The 20,625-nt window shown below is 39.2% G+C and overlaps 2 protein-coding genes across 8 annotated transcripts in view; one reads left to right on the forward strand and one right to left on the reverse strand.

Annotated features, from left to right (window-relative positions):
• Positions 1-12,688, forward strand: part of LOC122552613 (kinesin-like protein KIF13B) — a 174,998-nt gene extending 162,310 nt beyond the window's left edge. For 3 of the 4 annotated variants that reach the window (XM_043695364.2, XM_043695365.2, XM_087991135.1), the window contains 3 exons: positions 1,373-1,435; positions 2,383-3,607; positions 5,172-12,688. In XM_043695364.2, the coding sequence (XP_043551299.2) occupies positions 1,373-1,435; positions 2,383-3,607; positions 5,172-5,482 (1,599 nt within the window). In that variant the 3' untranslated portion in view covers positions 5,483-12,688. The remainder of the gene's footprint in view (positions 1-1,372; positions 1,436-2,382; positions 3,608-5,171) is intronic. The other variant, XM_043695366.2, reaches the window with a different exon arrangement.
• A 1,342-nt stretch (positions 12,689-14,030) lies between these two features.
• LOC122552615 (homeobox-containing protein 1-like) overlaps positions 14,031-20,625 on the reverse strand; it is a 43,301-nt gene continuing 36,706 nt past the window's right edge. For 3 of the 4 annotated variants that reach the window (XM_087991144.1, XM_087991143.1, XM_043695378.2), the window contains exon 9: positions 14,031-19,203. In XM_087991144.1, the coding sequence (XP_087847270.1) occupies positions 19,063-19,203 (141 nt within the window). In that variant the 3' untranslated portion in view covers positions 14,031-19,062. The remainder of the gene's footprint in view (positions 19,204-20,625) is intronic. The other variant, XM_087991145.1, reaches the window with a different exon arrangement.

The following is a 20,625-nucleotide window of genomic DNA, read 5'->3' on the forward strand; positions in this document are numbered from 1 at the left end:
AGAAGCAAGCAGGAATCGGAGGAAGATTGCCATCAATTTGGCAGTTCATAACAATATTTCAATAAAACTGGCCATGGTGCTTGACAGAATCTTAAAATGCTCATTTTGTTTTTAATTGGTGTAAAACTGTATTTGTGTGTGAAAGAATTATGAAAGCAAGAAACTTTAAGGGTGCCTTTGTAATAATTCATTAAAAAGTTACCAGGCCTTTATATATTCAATGATAGCTTAAATGAACTGGCTTTTCAATATGATCTGTAACAAAGTTACTGAGGTAAGTGAAGGGGGAGCACTTATTAGCTGCAGGGAGGCATTAATGTGTGTGCAATATAAACAGGAATATTTACTCAGTTTATGGCTCTGTTGTTGTAATCCGAAGGCACGCCATTCAGTACAGAAGGTGCTGCAGTCCTGAACAAGATGTTGAATCTTTTGGGAATGCAGGCATCACCACTGTAACATCACAGGATCACAGAATTGTTAATGGTCCAGAAAGAAGCTATTCGGCCTGTTGTGTCTAAGCCAGCTGTCTGAGTGTTTTGAATGAGTGTCACTCTCCTGCTTGTTCCCTTTAATCCTGCACACTGTTTCTATTTAAGTAATCATTTGATACCCTTCTAAATCCCTCAATTGAACCTGCCTGTATCACAGAACCAATAGTGCATTTGAAACCCAAGTGTCCACTATGCCTCGCATTAGTTTCTTCTGCAAAATGCTTTAAAATCATGTTTTCTGGTTCATGATCCTTTTATGAGCAATGTGGAAGCAGTTGAAATGGAAAGGGATCACACAAGTGACTTGTACTGTTACTGAACTCTGTGCAGGCTGGCCTGATCATTTCATTGGTTTCAGTAACTTGCAATGTGTTCTGGTTATGATGACATCACAGTTTAAACCATATTTCATTCAAAAAATGTAAAAGCGCCATTACATTTATGTAGTGCCTTTCTCAACCTTTGGGATACCTCTAAGTGCTTTACATTTAACCAAGTACCTTATTTGAAATGTCACTGATATTTTTCTGGACCAGGACTGACACTGAAGTATAATAATGATCGTGGGTTTTAAGCCAGAGCTTCTGCACGCCCTTGCATAGGATACAGAGGAAAGAGATGATGGGTTTTGAAGAGATATTCAGAAAAAGCTGAATGAACAAGCTGTGATTGGATCTGCTGTTGGTGAAAGTGCAGTGGTCCTGGTTGCACAGAATGGGGAGAACTGGGAACCTTAAATTATTTAATAGCAAATTTTTGTTAAATGTTCACAGGTAACTGAATGATAGAATAATTTAAACTGAGTCTGGGGATTTTGGGGTTTAAGCCTTATCTAAATAAATAGTGCATAGTAACTGATCAGTATTTCTTACCTGTAGTCTGTTCCTCGAATTGTGGTGCAGTCTGCTAAATTTGAAGATACTTTTGAACAGAATCAAGTTGTAAGTATAATTTCAAGAAGTATTTGAATTCATACCTGTCTGAATAGGTATCTCGCTGCACGTGGTCAAAAAAATCAAACTTACTTCTAAAGGTCTTATGTGTTCACTTATGTATTCAGCAGCTTAAATATTTTATAGTGCTGCTGTCTTGGGAGTACTTTAAAAGGTAGAAAGGTGAACAGCATAGTCAGTTGAAAGGAGAGCAGTAAAGAGAGATGCTTCTTAAAGGTTGTGAAAGAGGTAACAAGGTCAAATGGATATGAAAGAGAGCTTTCCAATCATGGAATGGAATAATGATTCAGAATGGTGAGGACTGAGGGTAACAGCTGGGATGCAGACTCGAGGAAGATACTATGCTGTAAGTTAATGGAGGGATTAAAAACATTTATTAACTCACTCTGTTTTGCTCAGAATGTTCTTTATTGATCTTGCATTTGGACCTGATTGTGGCTAATTGGCAGCTGGGTTTGCAATTTAAGAAAATTGACTGCATTTCAAACAAAGATTTATCGTGAAGCACTTCTGGGATGTCCCAAGGACTCAAAATAAGTTGCTACGTAAATGCAACTTAATTTCCATTTAAATAAACTTTTGAAAAATTGATTTTCATTGCCTTCATGTTCTGTGATGTGTTACTTATAATGTTTATTAAGTCAAGGATGGACTGAGAAGTCTATTTCTTTAAAGATGTTTTTCTTTCCAGTTTTGGTCCCCGCTCTTTAGCACCTCCCTTAGAACCTCGTTTGTCTACTGAGGTATCTTCCTTCTGCTAGAAGGATGATGAGGAACATATTTGAGATTGTTGCATGATTTCAGTATGGCATATATTTGTTGCAAACTGTTTTTTTTTGGAGTGGTTGTGGGATGGGGTTAATGAGGAGAAGGGATAAAATGCGCTAACATAATTTGCTTTGCCAAAACGTGGTGTTTCTGTACGTTTTCATCAGGCTCAACAAGACAAAGTCTCTTCTGCTCCAGTGATCATGACAAAACCCACCCATCCCGTAGCCATAGCCTCAGGCACTCCAAATGCTCCATCGAAGATCGATTCAGTGGACACAGCTGGCCATGAATCCCAAGGAGACCCTCAAAGTCCTCCAAGTGAGGCTTCAAGTGGGTATTTCTCCCATAGTGTTTCCACAGCAACACTTTCGGAAACTGCTATGGTGTCAAGTGGCGACGTTGGCACACCTCCACCAGGTTGGGTCACTACAGACAGGGACACTTGTGCCCAGCTCCAAAGTCAAAGGTCAGCCACCAGTGAGGGTTCAGCACAACTAAATGCTGATATTAAATCAGATTCCTGCTTTGCTGGACATGTGGCGAATGGATCTCTGGGCATGCAGCATCAAATCACTCAAGTAACAGGTGGTGCGCCACTGATGTCCAACGAAGGTCAATTCCAACTGCAAAGCCCAAGCAAGGATGTGGGAAAGGATTGTGGAAAAGTTCAAAATCAATCGGTAGGTCCGGAGGTAACAGCAGAGTCTGCACATGAGACAATGGTGGCAGAGCCCATGGAAATACCTGCATCAGTTGACACGAAAAATAGCTTCTCTACTTCTCAGACAACCAAAACACCATTGGACAAAACAGTCAGTCCCGATGTGACCAACCAGAAGGTCACCCTGCATTCTCTCCAAATCGATGAGCTGGAGGACTTGTTACCGGTACAGAAGTCAACCTCAGCGCTAACTGTCTCAAAGTCTGAGCCAAAATCTGATTCAACACAGTCCATAACCACAGCATCTAACCCCTTCAGAATACAAAAGGTGAGGACGTCCGAGTTGAAGTCGTTCACAGGCATCTTGGGGGATGAAACCACTTGGCAAGATCCTGAAGATATTCTTGAAGATAAAGAAGCGCAGTGGTCAACAGAGGAATGGGACTCTGGGGCCTCTGGCCTAGCTGCAGGTCATGTACCAGAGCCATGTGACGATTCTGAGAGCTCTGTACCTGCAAGTACAAGGTATGATGATTATCCTGAGTTATCAAGCGAGAAACTTGAAATTATTTCAGATTCTGAGGAAGCTGTTGACACCATTCCTGAGTGGCTAAAAGAAGGGGAGTACGTCTCAGTTGGTACAAACAAGACTGGTACAGTCAGGTATATAGGATCTACAGAATTTGCTGATGGAATTTGGATTGGAATTGAGCTGAATGTACCAGCAGGTAAGAGACTTGAGAATATCTTCAATGGGATTTTGGTTCTATACTTAAAAGAATGTTGTTAATGGGCTGAAAGATAGCTTTACCTAATTTCAACCCTTTTCTCATTGACTTTATAGCTGGTTTCTTAAGGTCTTGAGTTGCAGCTTCCCACAAGAGTGGCAAGAGTTTGCTTTTCTTTCGTTTTATTTCTGCTTTGTTATTTTCCTTTCTTATTTATTCTCTTGAAGTGCTTCTTTATTTGGTGTCTTGTGTTGGATAAATAATTAAATTTGTCTCCACTATAATTCATAAATGCTGCTTGTGAATCTTGTGCAACCAAGTAACAAACAGAAATGTTAATATCATATGGTCAACAGCATCTCTAAAATTATTTTGTTGCAACTTATTATTTGCGATAATGTTGTTGATTATCTAGTATGGAAACATTTCATTTCTGCTCCAAATTACAAACCACAACTTAAGTTCATAAACAACTCTAGTTCTGCATGGCAAATGTAGCATTTTTCGTGATGCTGTATCCTTCCAGTGTGGACCATAATAGAGTTTGGGTGATGTGAAAGCTGAAATGGGAAGTTATACGGATGCGCAGCACAGGAGGAGTTAATGTAGCTTATCGTCTTTAAAATATCCACTGACAGAGTCATGGAGAAATACAACATGGAAACAGACCCTTTGGTCCAACTCCTCCATGCCAGCCAGATATCCAATATAAACCTAGTCCCATTTGCCAGCTTTTGGCCAATTACCCTTTGCCTTCTCCTATGAACCTTTATCTTCCTTTTGCTTCAAATATTTATCCACTTCTCTAAGAATATACAATGATCACTGTCTATCACACTCTACAAACTAGCCCATTCCTCCAATATTCCTTTCCACAAAAATTTGTCCCATCATGAGGAGAAGATGAAAAGAAAGATTCCTTCATCTTAATGGCCTTGCAATTTTGTACACTTTTGCTTTTAACCAACCAGGATGTAAATCCAATGAGCTGGGGGAATGATTTGTTTTAATTCTTGAGATTAGCTCTATTGTGAGAAGTTAATCTTTTTTGTGTTTTTTTTCTCCCAGGAGTTGTAGTAAAAGATCAGGTGTACTTCTGTCCCTATGTTCCTTTTCATCATGTTCTTGGAGAGAGTGGTTGTGTCTTTGACCTGTTTGGGCCACTGCTGCCCTCAGCCAGTCATTTTGTTGTGTGAAAGTGCCTTCTGGAGAAAAGCTCCAAGTATTTTGCTGTTCTGCAGTAATGGTGGGATTTAAAGATTCACCTCTCCCTCTTCACATCATCTTTTAGACCATAAGACCATAAACAGGAGTAAGCTATTTAACTGCTTGATCGTGCTGCACTTTTCAAAAGGATCAAGGCTAAACTGGCATTCCTTATGTCCACTTTCCTGCCTTTTCCCCATAACCCTTTTGAGAAACAGTCTAATGGGAGAAAGTTAAATATTGCATATCTTGTCATGGGGCTAGTTTATGGTTGTTCACTTACTTTGATTTGCTATCTGAATGTTTTCACAATTTGCTTTAAGTTTAAAGTTCTAAAAACACTTTTGCTATGTTTCAGGAAAGAATGACGGTTCAGTCGGTGGAAAGCAGTATTTCCGATGTAATCCAGGCTACGGAGTATTAGTTAGGCCAAACAGAGTTGCAAAAGCCACTGGCTCAGTGAAACGGCGTAGCACCGGCCTCCGGACTCAGTTGGCTGCAAATTCGGAGAATCGGAGGAGCGGGAACTTTTCCAAATCTAACCCAAACTTGTCAGCTCTCACTGCAATGGCCAAATCTGAAGGAGGAACAGGACTCCGATCAGGTGACAGGACTCCAAGGAAGAGTGAGCATAGGAAATCCTGGTCTGCTGAGCAAAAACCTTCATGAGAAATCAGCCAGTGCATGATGTTTAGACCTAACTGGTAAGGCTTTGGAACTGGACATCCATGGCAAACTTCTTTTTAAACTGAATCCAGCGGTGCCTTTCGAGAATTAACTTGCCTGTCCCAAGGAGAACCATCCACTGGCCTATCCTGGAACTCTCTTAATTAATTATCTTTCTTCTAACTGCCATGTTCACTTATCTTCCAACAGTAACATCATTTCATTTTCCTGCTTCAAAGTGGATGATAATCAAATGATCTGAAAATGGCTTGTGAACTACTGGACATATGCTGTAAAAGATATTTATGATTCACGTGAGGGCTTTTGTATTGTCAAAGTTTGACTTCACAGTTCTATTGTGCTGAGCTGCCTGCAGTCCTTCTCGTTGCGAGATGAATGTGTCCATGCCCTCTTTCACAACAGTGGAATCAAACATTGTCATAAGCACCTCTTTGAACCTGCTCAAAGAATATCCAAACACTTGAGTATTAATTTCCTGCCCCTATGACATTGTTGTAGTACTTAAGTTTTCACCTTGAATCAGGTCTGGTTTTAGTTCTGGGGTGATTTTGAGCAGAGCAGAGAGTTCAAGGTTTTTTCCGTGCCATATTGAGGGCATGGTCCCATTTCTTCACTCCTGTTCGGCTTCGAAAGTTTGCTGATATACCAAGTGTGGGAGAATACAGCAACTCCTCAGCAAAACAGGTAATACTTAACTGGGCGAAGACCCAATTAAGATGTCAGTAAGGGAATGTACAGTTTGCTATAATGGTCAGGATACCACCAGCGTGCTTCCACTGGTGGAAGCTCTTCCTATTAGAACCCAGGAATCTTTTTTTTTTCCACCAGTAATGGTGGAAATTTAAGTGCTGTCCCTATGCAATGCAAGCAATGTATTTTAACTGGTCTGTTGGGATTGTGAGGAATACTAGGGTGGCACGGTGGCTCAGTGGTTAGCACTGCTGCCTCACAGCACCAGGGTCCCAGGTTTGATTCCAGCCTCGGGCAACTATCTGTGTGAAGTTTGCACATTCTCCCAATGTCTGCGTGGGTTTCCTCCAGTTACTCCAGTTTCCTCCCACAGTCCAAAGATGTGCGGGTCAGATGAATTGGCCACGCCAAATTGTCCCCATAGTTTTAGGTGCATTCGTCAAAGGGAAATGGGTCTGGGTGGGTTACTCTTCGGAGGGGCGGTGTGGACAGGTTGGGCCTTTAAGGGCCTGTTCCCATGCTGTAGGGAATCTAATCTAAACTAAAAAAAATTTTGAAGCATTCAGTGGCTTAAATAGGTAGACTCCAAACATGTGGGAAAGATGGGATTTCCAATCACTTGACTGTTATCAAACCTCAGAATCATGCTTGACTGTACATTTGGCAGTAAGGATTAGAATAGCAGATGTGGAACAACAAAACAAGATTTCCGAGAGAAAGCTCTGCCTCACCAGACCATTTCTACTGTGGTGATTTTCAAAATGCATTCCGTAAACTATGCAAGTGTTGGTTTGATTAACATTAGAAGTTTTTTTTAATGTAAAGTGGGGAATGCTAATTCCCTTGGGTCTTTCACACAAAGCAGAAACTCCTGATTCAATCAAAATTTTTAACAAGTTTGTAAGTGGCCACAATGCTGTGGCAGGCATTACTGCCACAGAAGGATGGAAAGAGCCTTCGTTTTGTGTTATCTAGCATTTCAAAGTTTCTCGAGCTTTATTTCTTGATGTATTCTGAATTATCAAATAATAATTTTGAATAATCATAGCATTAGGTGCACAATGTTGAGAAGAAACCCAAAAAGAGGAGATACGTACTTATATGGGTCAAGTATCGCACGTTTGTCAGGGGGTAGTGGATAAGTGAACAACTTTGTGGAACTGGGGAAAAGAAAGGGAATGAGAACCAACCAGTCATAGTTAAGCCAGGAAGTTAACTATTGTTTAATATCTCTCACAGGCATTGCACTGTCTCTGGCTAGTGTTCTGTACCTGAAGGTATAACTTGTTAATTAGGATGGTGGTATACCTGCTGCATATTTCCAATTCTATGTTGTCATGTAAGCAGTTGTTTTCTCAGTTGTGATGTTTAGATTTATGTCTTGAAGTCGTGGGCAGTGGTTGCCCAATGTTTCAAATGTGGCGTATTGATGGGCAGCTCTTGCTTTACCAACCAGCAATCAGAAATTGTTGGTGTCTGCCACGGTTCTGAGATGTGCCTTGTTCTTTATCTGATTGCTTGGGATTTGAGTTTGCAGCGCATTAGGTCAACTGCAAAACAATCCAAAATGCTCAGGTTCCTTTAAGTTGATAGGGAGCAGGAACGTTGTCAGTTGGTGAGGAGCGAATTTGAGCAAGGAGGAGCCATTTTGCTTCATTTCTTGGTCATCAAAGTGGATCTCAGTGATATCTCAGTGCAAGTCTTTTGAGATTTAGGTAGGGTGAGGTAGGTAATGCACAAGCTACAAAAGATGGATTGTGTGATCTTGTTCCAGTTTCATGTCTTTGCCTTGCGAATTATACCTGGGCATTTTTTTATTTGTTGTGTTTTTCTGTGTTATACTATTTTACTGAAATATTGAGCACCTCTTAGGCAGTGTTAGAATGTTGTAAGCATTACTTGAATGCTTAGATTGGCTGAATGTTTGGGCTTAAGTTATTCTGCCCCTCAAGTTCAAAGGTAAATATGATTATCTTATATTTTTGATATCTTTTTTGAGAGGGGGCATACTACCCAAAGCAGACGTGTGATTTGGGCAATAATGAAAGCTCATACTGTAGATGCTGGGAATCTAAAATGAAATGCTGGAGAAACATGGCAGCTCTGTCAGCATTTGTGAAGATAGAATTAATTTCTGTAGGGAACGTATTTGCCGATTTTTCACTCTGTAAACATATAGTGCAGGTCGTTCTAATATAACGCATGCTTCGTTAACACGAATTCCCTGTAACATGATTGAAAAATTGGGAACACTATTTCTAAAGTGTGAACTTTTAAAATGTGTGTTGGTTGTAACACGATTACATCACCAACACTTTAAGCGCTGTTTCTAAAGTGTGATTTTTCTATAACATGAGATGTCACACGAACGCAACCATCACGTTGTAGAAGAACTACCTGTAGTTGTTCTCAGAGTAATTTGCAGGTAGAAGTACTTGAGAGACCTGAATTCTGCAACTGTCCATTCTTATCTTTTACCTAATCTTTTACCTTCTTATTTCCTAGCACATGTCAGATTAAGTTGAGCTGAGCAGCTTCTGAAGAGAGTGGAGACCAAGTCTTCACGTAGCTTGTGTTTAAAAATAGACCATTGGGTTTTTATAATGAAGTGCAGCTACATACATCTGTAACAAGGGCAAATAGTCTGGATACCTCCATGCTGATGGTGAAAGCATGGGCTTACTGGGAACCAATTTACAACAGATTATACACCTTAGTGCAGTGGTATTGTCCCCACCTGTGAGCTAGGGAATTAGGGTTCAAGTACACGCTGCTCCCAGAGATATCATATCCGAACGGGTTAATTCAAAAATTAACTACACAAATTGTTTGATTGACGAAGTGCTTTTAATCTCTGTAAATAAAGTTGTAAATCAACTACTCCAAATGCCTATCTCCCTTGGAGCAGGCTCTTTACCTTGTGTGGAAAGGAGAACAGTCATTGTAATACAACATAGTACAGGTCTGTATGAGTTTAGGCATCCACAGGTATATTTTCCAGCCAATTTTCTATCCCTGAATGCAAATTGCACTAAATTCATGTGCACTATTTTAACACAGGGTTCAACTTTTTAGAGCACTTTTTTATTTTAAAGTGCATGTGGAAAATTCCTGTATTTTAATTGTTTGTAAAAGAGGAGTGTCCTGCAGACTAATATTCTACCTGTTTTTCAAGTTAGCTCAGTGGAGGTTGCACATACCCCATGTAGCCATTTAGGTTTTTGGATGATTATGCAAAGTTTCCATTTTTTCCAGAATTACTGCTGATTTGCTGCAACCTCTTGGAGCGCATCCTACAAAGCTTTTGGACTGGTTTGCAAATTTTAACCATTAAGATAGCAATTTAACCTATACATGTGTTAATTGGGTGTACATTCAAAGTTAAAACTTTTCTGTTAATTTTTAAAACATTTTGTATTTTTTCTCATATATTTAGTCCATTTCTTTCAAGTCAAGTCCAGATTGAAATGTCTTATGAATGGTAATTGGGATTGTTAATTACTGTACATGTATTGGTCTGTGGACACTAGGTTGAGGTCTTAATATATCAAAAATCTATTTTATGGACATATTGTAGCAGTTATACCATCAGAGGAGCAAAGCGTTTTAGCACTGCTCAACTGGGATTAAAAAAATATATAAATTGAGCTAAAATCATATTTTACTTTCTTGGGAGGTTGGGGAAGAGAGCTTTGGCAAGTTGGTATGGATCAAAATTATCCTGCCCACATGTTAAAAGTTTACAATGGCCAAGTTATGTCTGCCACGACAGTGTAATATTTGAGCTCACATTTCCTGAAGTTTGACTCGAGAGGAATGACCAGGTAAAATTTTGTTGCACTTGATAATCTACTATTTGGTTATTTAAAAAAATAAAATTGGGTATTAATTAGTGACTTGTATTGTTCTAGAATATTGGTGCAACGGGAGGTATTGTTTGGCACACTGTTTTGTATGTCTATAATTGGAATTATATTAATCACATTCAATGGGTTTGTTCTGGGAGAAAATCTTCTGTGAATACTTCCCACAGAGTATGTTTCAGACTTTTGCCTGCAGCAAATAGGAAGCTCGAGTTACTTGAGATATTTTGGCCTTACTCCTTATGATATGTCACTGAAGGAAAAGTTTTGAGTACAATACAGGAAGATGATGAGCAATGATAGCTCAAAGAACAAGTCATTTTTGTTCATCAGGCACACCTGAAATGGCTCTGGTACAAATCAGAATAATCCCCCATTTTTTTAAAATGCCAATGTAATCAGTTTTTTAAAAAGTAACAATATAAAAATAATTTTCACAACAAATGTCAACTTCTTGGCATTTGTGCACTGCTAATTGAAAGTGTGGAGCTTTGTATCTCCTTGTGTACTACAGCACTGATACATCAACAGAAAGCTTATTCAAAAAAACTCAAGAAACCAGGCTGTGTATGCTATAGTTGTCCCCCACACTTGACTGCTGGATAATTTGTTGATCATGTTAACCTGCAGCAGATTATGACTGAAAACAAACGAATAACTCTTATTCATGAACGAAGCATTGACATGTTTTGACTAGAATGTCCAGAAACAATAGAGAAGCTGAAATGAAGAATAAAATGCACAAACTCATCAATTTTAACCCAAGTTTAATGTTTTGTTTTCAAGTTGAATGTTTTTTGCAAGTGTTGAAATAATGCATGAATACAATCAGTGGAACATTTGATTACAGTGGTTGAAAGTGATTTTAATGCCTCATGTGCATTGTGTAATTCTACACTATGCACTCTTTCTGAAGTAGACCATAAGGATAGCGGTCGTGGAAAACACACCAGTTTTACACCAATGTGGCCTCATCTGTTGGGTTTATATGATCACTTCTGAGCTGCTGTAAAGTGAGTTTTGGTGCATGTTAGAAGTGAGTGTCCCTGGAAAGTGTTCCTTTGTGGCTGACCAGATTTACTTTCTCAATGCACTTTTGGCAGTATAACAAGTTTGCTAACTGTATGTTTCTCAAAAATGCCAAGCAGAAAGGGATAGTTACACTATAGTTGTCCTCCACACTTGACTGCTGGATAATTTGTTGATCATGTTAACCTGCAGCAGATTATGACTGAAAACAAACTGATAACTCTTTATTCATGAACGAAGCATTGACATGTTTTGAATGTCCAGAAACAGTAGAGAAGCTGAAACGAAGAACAAAATGCACAAACTCAACAATTTTAACCCAAGTTTAATGTTTTTTTCCCAAGTTGAATGTGGTCTTCTATGCTGTACTGCCAAGGTTTGGTCTGTGTTTGCCTTACATGTATGTGAATGGTTGGTAGTAATTCACTTTCCCAATGTCACACCTGTTTCATAACATGTAAACTCTGGCTTTAATTTTTTTTAGTTGAAAGAGAACTCAATTTTATGAAATAGAGGTTTGAAATGGTGACTGTTCAGTATGCCTGATCTTGGAGTTAACATGCAGTGTGATTATTTTAGATTGAATCAATGTTGAAAATATTATGTAAAAATTTTAAAATATTTGGGACAATACAATAGTAGGTGTTTATATACCTTTTATACTGTCATTATCAAATCTTTAACAGAATTAATATTACTAGCTCTCAATCTGCAGAAGTGCCTAGTATGTTCATTCAAGGCCAGTACAAGAAATGTAAATGTTAATATTTAAGGATTAAATTACAAGTCTATGAGAGAAAGCATTTACTCAAAGGGTGATCAGCAGTAGAGGTAAACTGAGTCAAATGATAAGTTCAACTGGTTTATCTGGTTCGGGGCTGGACGATTCACACCACAAGATGTTCCTATGTGGTGTCAGTGCAGTTGTGAATATGCGTATGGGTTGTACAAGCAACAGGATAATTGAACTAAGTAAATGCTTTTGTTTTGAACTGACATCTTGTGGTTTTAGAGTACTGGGTCCAGACATTGCATTTTTCTAACATTCTATTTTATTAAATATGGGAGTTATGGGATATGTAAAACAAACCAGATATGCAATTACAGTAAATATTTGTGGCAGCCTACTTGCATCAGGATCAGTTAAAATACAATCATTTATTTATAATGTTTGCAGCTCTATGAAGCTGAAGTGTATCATATTTGTCTTGGATTTAATCGTATAACCATTTTCAAAAAAATTAAATTCTAACTACTGATTCTCATTTTATGTATGAATAAACACTGATCTGTCAGTTCTAACTGAAGCTCAGTGGTTGTAGAGCCCAGGAGAGGTTTTAACACTAATTGCTTTTTGGAGTCCAGTGGGAAGTATGCACAAGGTTCTGTAGCTGGTTGGCAATCTGTATATCTGCCGGGTTTGTATATAAAAGGCACAATGCAAAAATTTTAATGTATGTAATTTTGAATGTCTTTTAAGGGCTTAATGAAATTCAAAGGTGCTTTGTCATCTTCGTGTCTCTTGTGTACTTAAAAAATCTGTATAATAACACTGCTTGTTACTTTTGGCTGAAAAATGAGCAATAAATACAAATTCATGTACAAACTAGGTTTGCTGTGACTTTCTGTAATGTTGCTGGAGTTAAACTTTCTGAATGGGACTTCACATAGTTATACAAATAATAACATGCAGAATAGGTAAATTTGGAGCATTGCTTCCATGTAACTCATTTGCCAAGTTCTGCAGGTGCTGTAGATCTCATTCAGAATGCTGTCCTTACTTAGTAGATGAGCTAGTATCTGTGGTGAAGGGAGGGCTAATATTTGGGTCATTGTGTTGAAAAGTGATCAGAAACATTAAGCCCCGCTCTCTTTGCAGATGCTGCCCTGACCTCTGTGCATTTTAAATTCATTTTCAAAATAAATCTTGACTGATTCAGCTGTGATAATTGAACATCCACAAATCTGGGTATCTGAATCATTAAATGAGAGCAAACTTGTTATCTTATCAACTGCTGAAATTGCAGATCACAATAATTCTAATGGGACTGCCACTGAGGTGGTATTAATCTCTTTGGAGAATATTCCATTGAGGCCATTACAGCAAGAGTGTGTTTTAAAAAAAAATAAACTCCAGGAAGTTGGTCAAAGTTGGATAGCAGTAGGAATAATTTAGATGGGAGTTTGAAACAGCTGGTTCAAGAATGGATGGTTTCGACTGGGAGGGAACAGGTTCCTCCATGTCAGTGCATTAGCAAGTAAGTGTATAGGTTTAGTTTGCACTAGATTAGATTCCCTACAGTATGGAAACAGGCCCTTCGGACCAACACGTCCACACCAACCCTCCAAAAAACAACCCACCCAGACCCATTCTCCAACCCTATATTTACCCCAACTAATACACCTAACACTGCGGGCAATTTAGCATGGCCAATTCACCTGACCTACATATCTTTGGACTGTGCGAGGAAACCCACGCAGACACGGGGAGAATGTGTGAACTCCATACAGACAGTCACCTGAGGTAGGAATCGAACCCAGGTCCCTGGCGCTGTGAGGCAACAGTGCTAACTGAGGCACCGTGCGCCCCCTATTATATTTCCTGTATCCACCCAACTCAAAGTAAACAGGCAAAGTGTTGGGCTTTATTCACAACTGTTACCGTGCATCCCTTCTGTTAGCCGTAAAAGAACAAAATTTGCAAAGCGAACCTTTGAAAAGGCAAACAAAAGCAGGATGTGCTATTTAGCCTCTTGAATGATACTGTTTAACACTTTGTATTTTCAACTGTTTGCATTTTATTGCCCAAACATTGCAACATTATTTTTCTGTTCTTGACTCATTTTATTTCCCTTAATTTGATGTGGAGGGTGTTCGTGATCAGCAGTCAGCAACGTTAAAGGACACCATAAAGAAACCCCATTATAAAACAAAGATGTTGAATGCAGTGCAATTTAAATTATAGTTTATTTTCTTCTACTTGTACAATACAGATTTAACACAAATTTTAAAAAATAATTTCTTAAAACAACTGTACAAACAGCATTTTAACTTTTTTTTGCAGAACAGTCTACTGTCCAAAAAAGGCACTAATCCAGAATAGGGAAAAAAAACTGATACAGGACTCAAATGAAAATACACCTTCTGGTCTGTATATATTTATTTGAAGTACTCTAAGGCTTTTAAGATAGTCTGTTCACCTTCCAGTTTGGGAAACAATAGGTTATTTCAGTGCAGAACTGCCACATTTCCTGCATCATTCCCTCCACCCCATTTTCAACCCACACACCCAAAACAAATCTGGAATGTGGGGGCTTTTGAATTTATAACTGGTCTTGTGCATCTCCTCATCCAATCTGGCTCTAACAAGAGAAGAAAACAAATTAAACAGCAAGAATTGGAGGTACACTAGAATAAACTGAATTGGAGTAGTGGGGTCCATTTGACCCCTTGAGCCTGCTCTCATAAGATCACGGTTGACTGACAGGATTGTGGCCTGACCTCCACTTTGTTGCCTACCCTTGACTCCCTTATCAATCAAAAGGCAGGCTGCAGCTTTCAACACAAGTACAGAATGCCAAAGAAACTAATGACCTTGAGAATATTCCTCCCCCCCCCCTCATGGGAGAGACTGTAACTGATCGAGTTTACCTATCAATCCTTGATCAGAACTTTGGACAACTCAATAAGATGACCTCTAAATTTTCTAGACTCCAATGGGTATAGTAGCAATGAATGGCCACATGTTCCCTACTTGTCAAAGTCATTGCAGGGGAGCAATTTTCAAGGACACTGCAAAGAAAGAATGTGCATTCTGGGATAAACGTGTCATGAAACCTCGTGACAATTTATTTGAAATATGCATCATTTTGTTCAAAATGAAGTCAACTACGTGATTGTGAGTAATTGGTTATCATTTCCAGAGTTTGCAACTGTACAGCTGAATGGGCGGCAACCGCAGGATATAAAGTGGTATTTCTGCCACTGTATTGGAACAAAGAATGAAGAGTGATCCATTATAACCAATGCCACTTAAAAGCAGCATGATAATGGCTGCTCTTCTATTAGTGTACTGTTTTCCTTTTTAAAAGGACATCTTGCTGAAATCTCTCATTATCCTCATTGCTTAAAAAGTTGGGAAATAGGTCCCAGCAGCAGTGAGAAAAGATCTGGCTGGAACAACAGTCCAGTCTCCAGTATGAACCTGCACTCAAATACAATTTCAGGCTTGAGCGATTCTGACCAGATTCGTTGCTACAAGAGGGATGGAGGTGATGTGGGCAAGTTGTAAGGAAAGCTGCCTCTCCTGATTTAGTTGCCCTGAGTATGAGGAGCAGGTTTCCTTATCTGTTGGTTGATGGAAGCAATGGAGTGAGCAGGACAGTGTAGTTTTCTTTTTCAATGAATGACTTAAGACATACTGAAAGATATGCTCGCTCTCTCCTGTTCTAAAATCATAGATGAAATTTTAAAAAAACAAATTGAGCATAATGTTGAAGTCAAGCTAGAAACAAACATGTCTATATAATCTGACTTATCAGCACTTGCTGTGTCCACCCCTGAAAAGAATTACAAAATTGATTTATCAGAGAAGAGCAAAGGATAAAATAAATATTTTACCTAAAATATTTACTAATGGTTGAAGCAGAGACATATACAAGGCTGAACCAACTGATCCTGCAAGTGGGCTAGCAGACACAAACATTGTAAGCTTACTGTGGTTCCAAATTATGATATCTAATCATTGTTTCCACTATAAATTGGGAGAAATTGATTGGGTTGAACTTATGTTATTAAAAGGGGAACAAAGTAATCAGTAGTTTGCTGATATGCCCATGCCAATTTCAGAAACTGAGTCAACACATTCTACTTCAGTTTCATCAATAGTTTGAAGTGTCGTCTCATTCTGATCCATGGGTTTCTCCACAACTCTGAAAAATACCAGGGCACGAGTTACTTTCCAACAATCCTAACTGAAAATGAACAGATATTTTAACACTCCAATGATGAATACAAATGCTGTCTTGTTGAAGTGTGCCACAAAAGTACTCTGCAGGTATCTCCACCAGAATAACATCCACAATCAATACTGGCCAACTTCTGTCAGTGCTTTGTACTTCTCTCTCTCACACAGGGATGTTCTTTTTGGGATTAATTCATGGAAACCTGTTTATTACTGCCTGTAAAAATCCAGTGTGTCTCAACTGAAGAACGTGGCTCATTTAAGTTATGTGTCACACAGCACTAGTACATGGTCCAGTGTCTTCTGTGCAAAACAAAAAGAGTAACAGGAAACTAATTTTGCAAGGATCTCTGTGTGAAAAACATTTGAGGCCTGTATTAGGGGAGGCGGTGGAATTGTATTACAAATACAAGAACAGCTGCTAAAATAGCAAATACAACATCCATAATACAGGGAAGGATTATGTCAACCTGAATCCTTCATTTACTCTACAGAATATTCCTTTTCTGCTTAGCAGAAAAATACATCAACTTATTACAAGACAAATAAAACCATAAATGAGTAGTGTCTCTATTCCATGTTATTTATAGGTTTGGCAGCATTAGCTCAAAGGGTGCATGGGAAGTAAACACTTATTTTGATAGCTGAACTGATCAGCCAGGAAAATTGTAGTAAATATAAAACTAAGAAATCACTTAAGTAATGGATTCACCTATTATCCATGGGAGTGATGCTCTAAACCAATATGTCCCTACATTACCTAATAGCTATTGATAATGGTATATGAGTATTGAAACAAGAGATTTATCATTTGGAGACTGCTTATTTCATTTCCTCCCAGCATTTTCTCATGCAAATTGTGGCATTCAAATGGCAACTCTCACTGCATGTGTTAAAAGTCAATTTGTAGCATGTAGTTGCACTATTATTCTGGTTCTAGATTGGAATTCTGATGCTCCTTGATCCATCAACAACATTTGAGGTAATTGAAGATACTAGCTCCTGTTAATGTTTTTATCACCCACTCTCTATGGATGATTATATTCAGCAAGCTCAAGCCCTGGCATACAAATTATTTCAAATCAGGTAGCAGTAAGGAAGTGCAGTTTCTGTCCACCCACCCATCCATTTAAAAGAGAAGCTACTTTATACATTTTCATTTAACCCCAACATATCTAATTTTATCCCTTTTTTAAAACCGGATCTTAGTTTCAGTTTGAGATCAAGTTAGAGTGAAATAAAATCCATCACAAATGTCAATCTTTAACCACTGCACATGGAGGGATAATTGTGCCTCAACTCCCAGGCTTTATTTGTTCCCTCAAAGAACTTTGTTGGATAAGGTTCTATTTGGCTTCACTTAGTCATAGTCATTCTTGATTTTGCATCACAGATAACATACTTGAGGTTGTTGAGCTATAAAAGACAGCAACAGCCTGAAAAAATCCTCAACTATGATCCTCCTACCAGCTTACATGGCAAAGCTATCCAGGATCAGACTTCTTTGTCCTAAACTTCCTGTGAAAATAACCAAAGGAGGTCCTAGTGTTCTTCCCTCCCCTCAATCCTAACATTTCTATAAATCGGATATATTGCAAACTGGTTTTCCAGTTCTCAAGGTTTCAGATTGATGATCTTCCTTAACGCTGCACAGAAACAGCCCAACCGATTAGCATCTGCAGCGTCTTCTGTTGACATGAGTGGAAGGTTTGCATCTGCTGTTTCACATTCATATGGGCACTGCATAACAAAATACTACACATAATAATAGCTTTAGCTTGCCTCTGATTACTATTAAAACAGTACAGAAATAAAATATGACTGAGACACCATGTCCCTTCAAAGTTTTTTTTGGCCAATGCAGGAACTGGAGTTAAATACAGACACCCCCCTCTGTTTAATGCAAAAGAGCTCATTAACAGCACACTGGCAACAGGGACACTCCCATCAGTCTACTGCAGAAGAGTCAAATTGAGAACATTCAAGGAAGAAATCTGGTTTGTCAGTTGTTGTGGGTACATTGTGTGTGTGTGTAACACATACGATAATCTTCTAGGCTGCAAGTGGAATCACACCCTTGCAAAAACAATTCCAATCAAATTACATGTTCCACCAGGTTCAAGCTTAAACTTCACTTAAGTCAGTTGCATTTAGTACATTAAAGGTGCTACTGGCAGTCTTGTTACAGCAATGACCAGTTCAATACAGACTTGGGATCCAAGCACTACCTGCACCTGTCCAAACCAACTTTATGTAACAGTATTACAGTACAGATGTCCCAACTGTCTATATTTTAGTAGCCAGTTAGCGTGAGTAGGTTGCCACTGCAACATTTTTTCCTCTGCCATGAAGCTCCGTGCAATATGGTGACATCCAATTCTAGTCTTTGTTAGCGACAATCCAACACAGAAATAGTTTGTCTGTAATTCTGAACAAACCAGCATTTTTAATTTCCCAAACCATCACACGTAATGAAAACCAAGGTCAGATAATCAGCAAATCTGGGAGACCCAGTCCAGGAATGTGCAGTTTAAAGTGGGAATATTTAACAGCACAGGTTGAAGCCATGGTAGGAGGAATCAGTCAAGGCCAGGCATCTGTGAAAGGGTTCTGTTTGCAGGACTACTTTAAGCAGAACCTTAAACAGGAGTAGTGGGAAGAGCCCTACAAAGCTATTACACCAAAGGTTTGAGAAACATTCTTTTGAGGTTACAGGCTGGTCAGTACATATCGCCCGGAATGCTGGACTCAGGAACACTTCATAAGAACTTCATGCTCGGACACTGCATCCTTAGGAATGTTGGACGGTAAGGGCGGAGGTGCAGTTTTGACCAGGAGAACAGAGGACTTCTGGGTGAGATGTACAACCTTTGCCCAGGTCACCTCAGGATAGTTTACTGCATCTGGATGAAGAGAACCCTATTAACTATTCAAAACAAAACACAGATATATTGAGATTATATTAAAGACAGGGCAGTCCAATGATGTACCAAATCTCAGTCCTTTCCAACAGTGCTTCAGTCATCTTCAATCACCTCTCTCTTTATTTCACTCCCTCCTTGTCTGGCTAATGCCAGGATGGTGTGATTGACTGCAGCCATTTCGACAGCTAAAGAGATAGGATCTTGCTGGGGATCACTATGGCTCGTGTTGTCATCCTTTGTTCAGGGGAGAAGAGAAAAGATTTAGATTCACAAGGAGAATTATGTACCTGTCATAAATGCACCTCTGCCTCTCTCTCTCCTTACTTCCCTCCTCTCCTCTATCCTGATGGCCCTGAGCGAATCATCATATCACCTAAATGACCATCCCAGTCAAGAGCCTGCACTCGGAACATTGATGTTCTGACTGCTCTTGTTGATCGACTGTCCCATTCCAACCAAGTTAAAAGATGGGGAGAAGGAATCCCCACGGATATCCCACCCTGCTCAAAAATGTTAAGACTATTTTAATAACTTAGATGGGGTCAAAATGAGAACCTTTCTAGACTGTCCAGCTCACTTACTTGGGCAGCTCTCCTCCTGGTCAATTACACCAGAATTTCTTTTGTTGGTGCTGTGATCCACCACTTTTACCTGAAGTGTGAAATCATGCAACAAGATAATGTAGACTGGAGTGCAGTGTACAGTTAGTGCAGGTATTATTAATGTACAGCATCAGAGATCACTGATCCTGGGACAGTTCAAAGGCAGAAGCATTTGATCCTAAATATCCCAGGACAACAGAGGTGCAATCAGCCAGCGGTTCTCTTGTAGATAACTAGCAACATCACAAGTTTTGCACACCCATAGCTTCCCTGTCAATCGTGACGGATCATTTTTGACTCGAGGTTGGTTTGCTAAACCACCTCACAGGCTCATTAAAAGCTAACTTACAGACTGGATTAAAATCAAGCAAGGGGAAGCCATGTTCTTACAGTGGGACCAATGAAGTGCTGTCTTTACAGATAAAGTTTCGCGATCTCCTGGACTGATTTCTGTTGTGTAAGGTACTTTGGAATTGCTCCACCTACTGATACAAAGACTAATCTCTGGGAGGAGGAAGTCGGTTCAGTTGGTTTCAGTTTGTTGTTAGTTCTATCTTCTATTGCTACTTAGCCTTGACCTGGCTACTATCACTTCGGCGATAGCCACAAACTGGATGAAAGTTTGCTCACTGAGCTGGAAGGTTAGTTTTCAGACATTTCATCACCATACTAGGTAATATCTTCAGTGAGCCTCGAAATGAAACACTAGTGCTGGAGCCCGCTTTCTATTTATATGTTTGAGTTTCCTAGGGTTGATATCATTTTTTGTGTGACATCATTTCCTATGGTGATGTAATTTCCTTTTCTTTGTCTCGGGGGTAGTAAATGGGATCCAAGTCAGTGTGTTTGTTGATAGAGTTCTGGTTGGAATGCCATGTTTCTAGTAATTCTCATGCGTGTCTCTGTTTGGCTTGCCCTAGGATGGATGTGTTGTCCCAGTCGAAGTGGTGTCCTTCATCATCCATATGTAAGGATACTAGAGAGAGTGGGTCATGTCATTTTGTGGCTAGTTGATGTTCATGTATCCGTATCCTGGTGGCTAGTTTTCTGCTGT

Source organism: Chiloscyllium plagiosum, unplaced genomic scaffold, assembly GCF_037043375.1.
Source record: "Chiloscyllium plagiosum isolate Xiang-an unplaced genomic scaffold, Cpla_swu_hap1 HiC_scaffold_10, whole genome shotgun sequence".
Taxonomy (NCBI): domain Eukaryota; kingdom Metazoa; phylum Chordata; class Chondrichthyes; order Orectolobiformes; family Hemiscylliidae; genus Chiloscyllium; species Chiloscyllium plagiosum.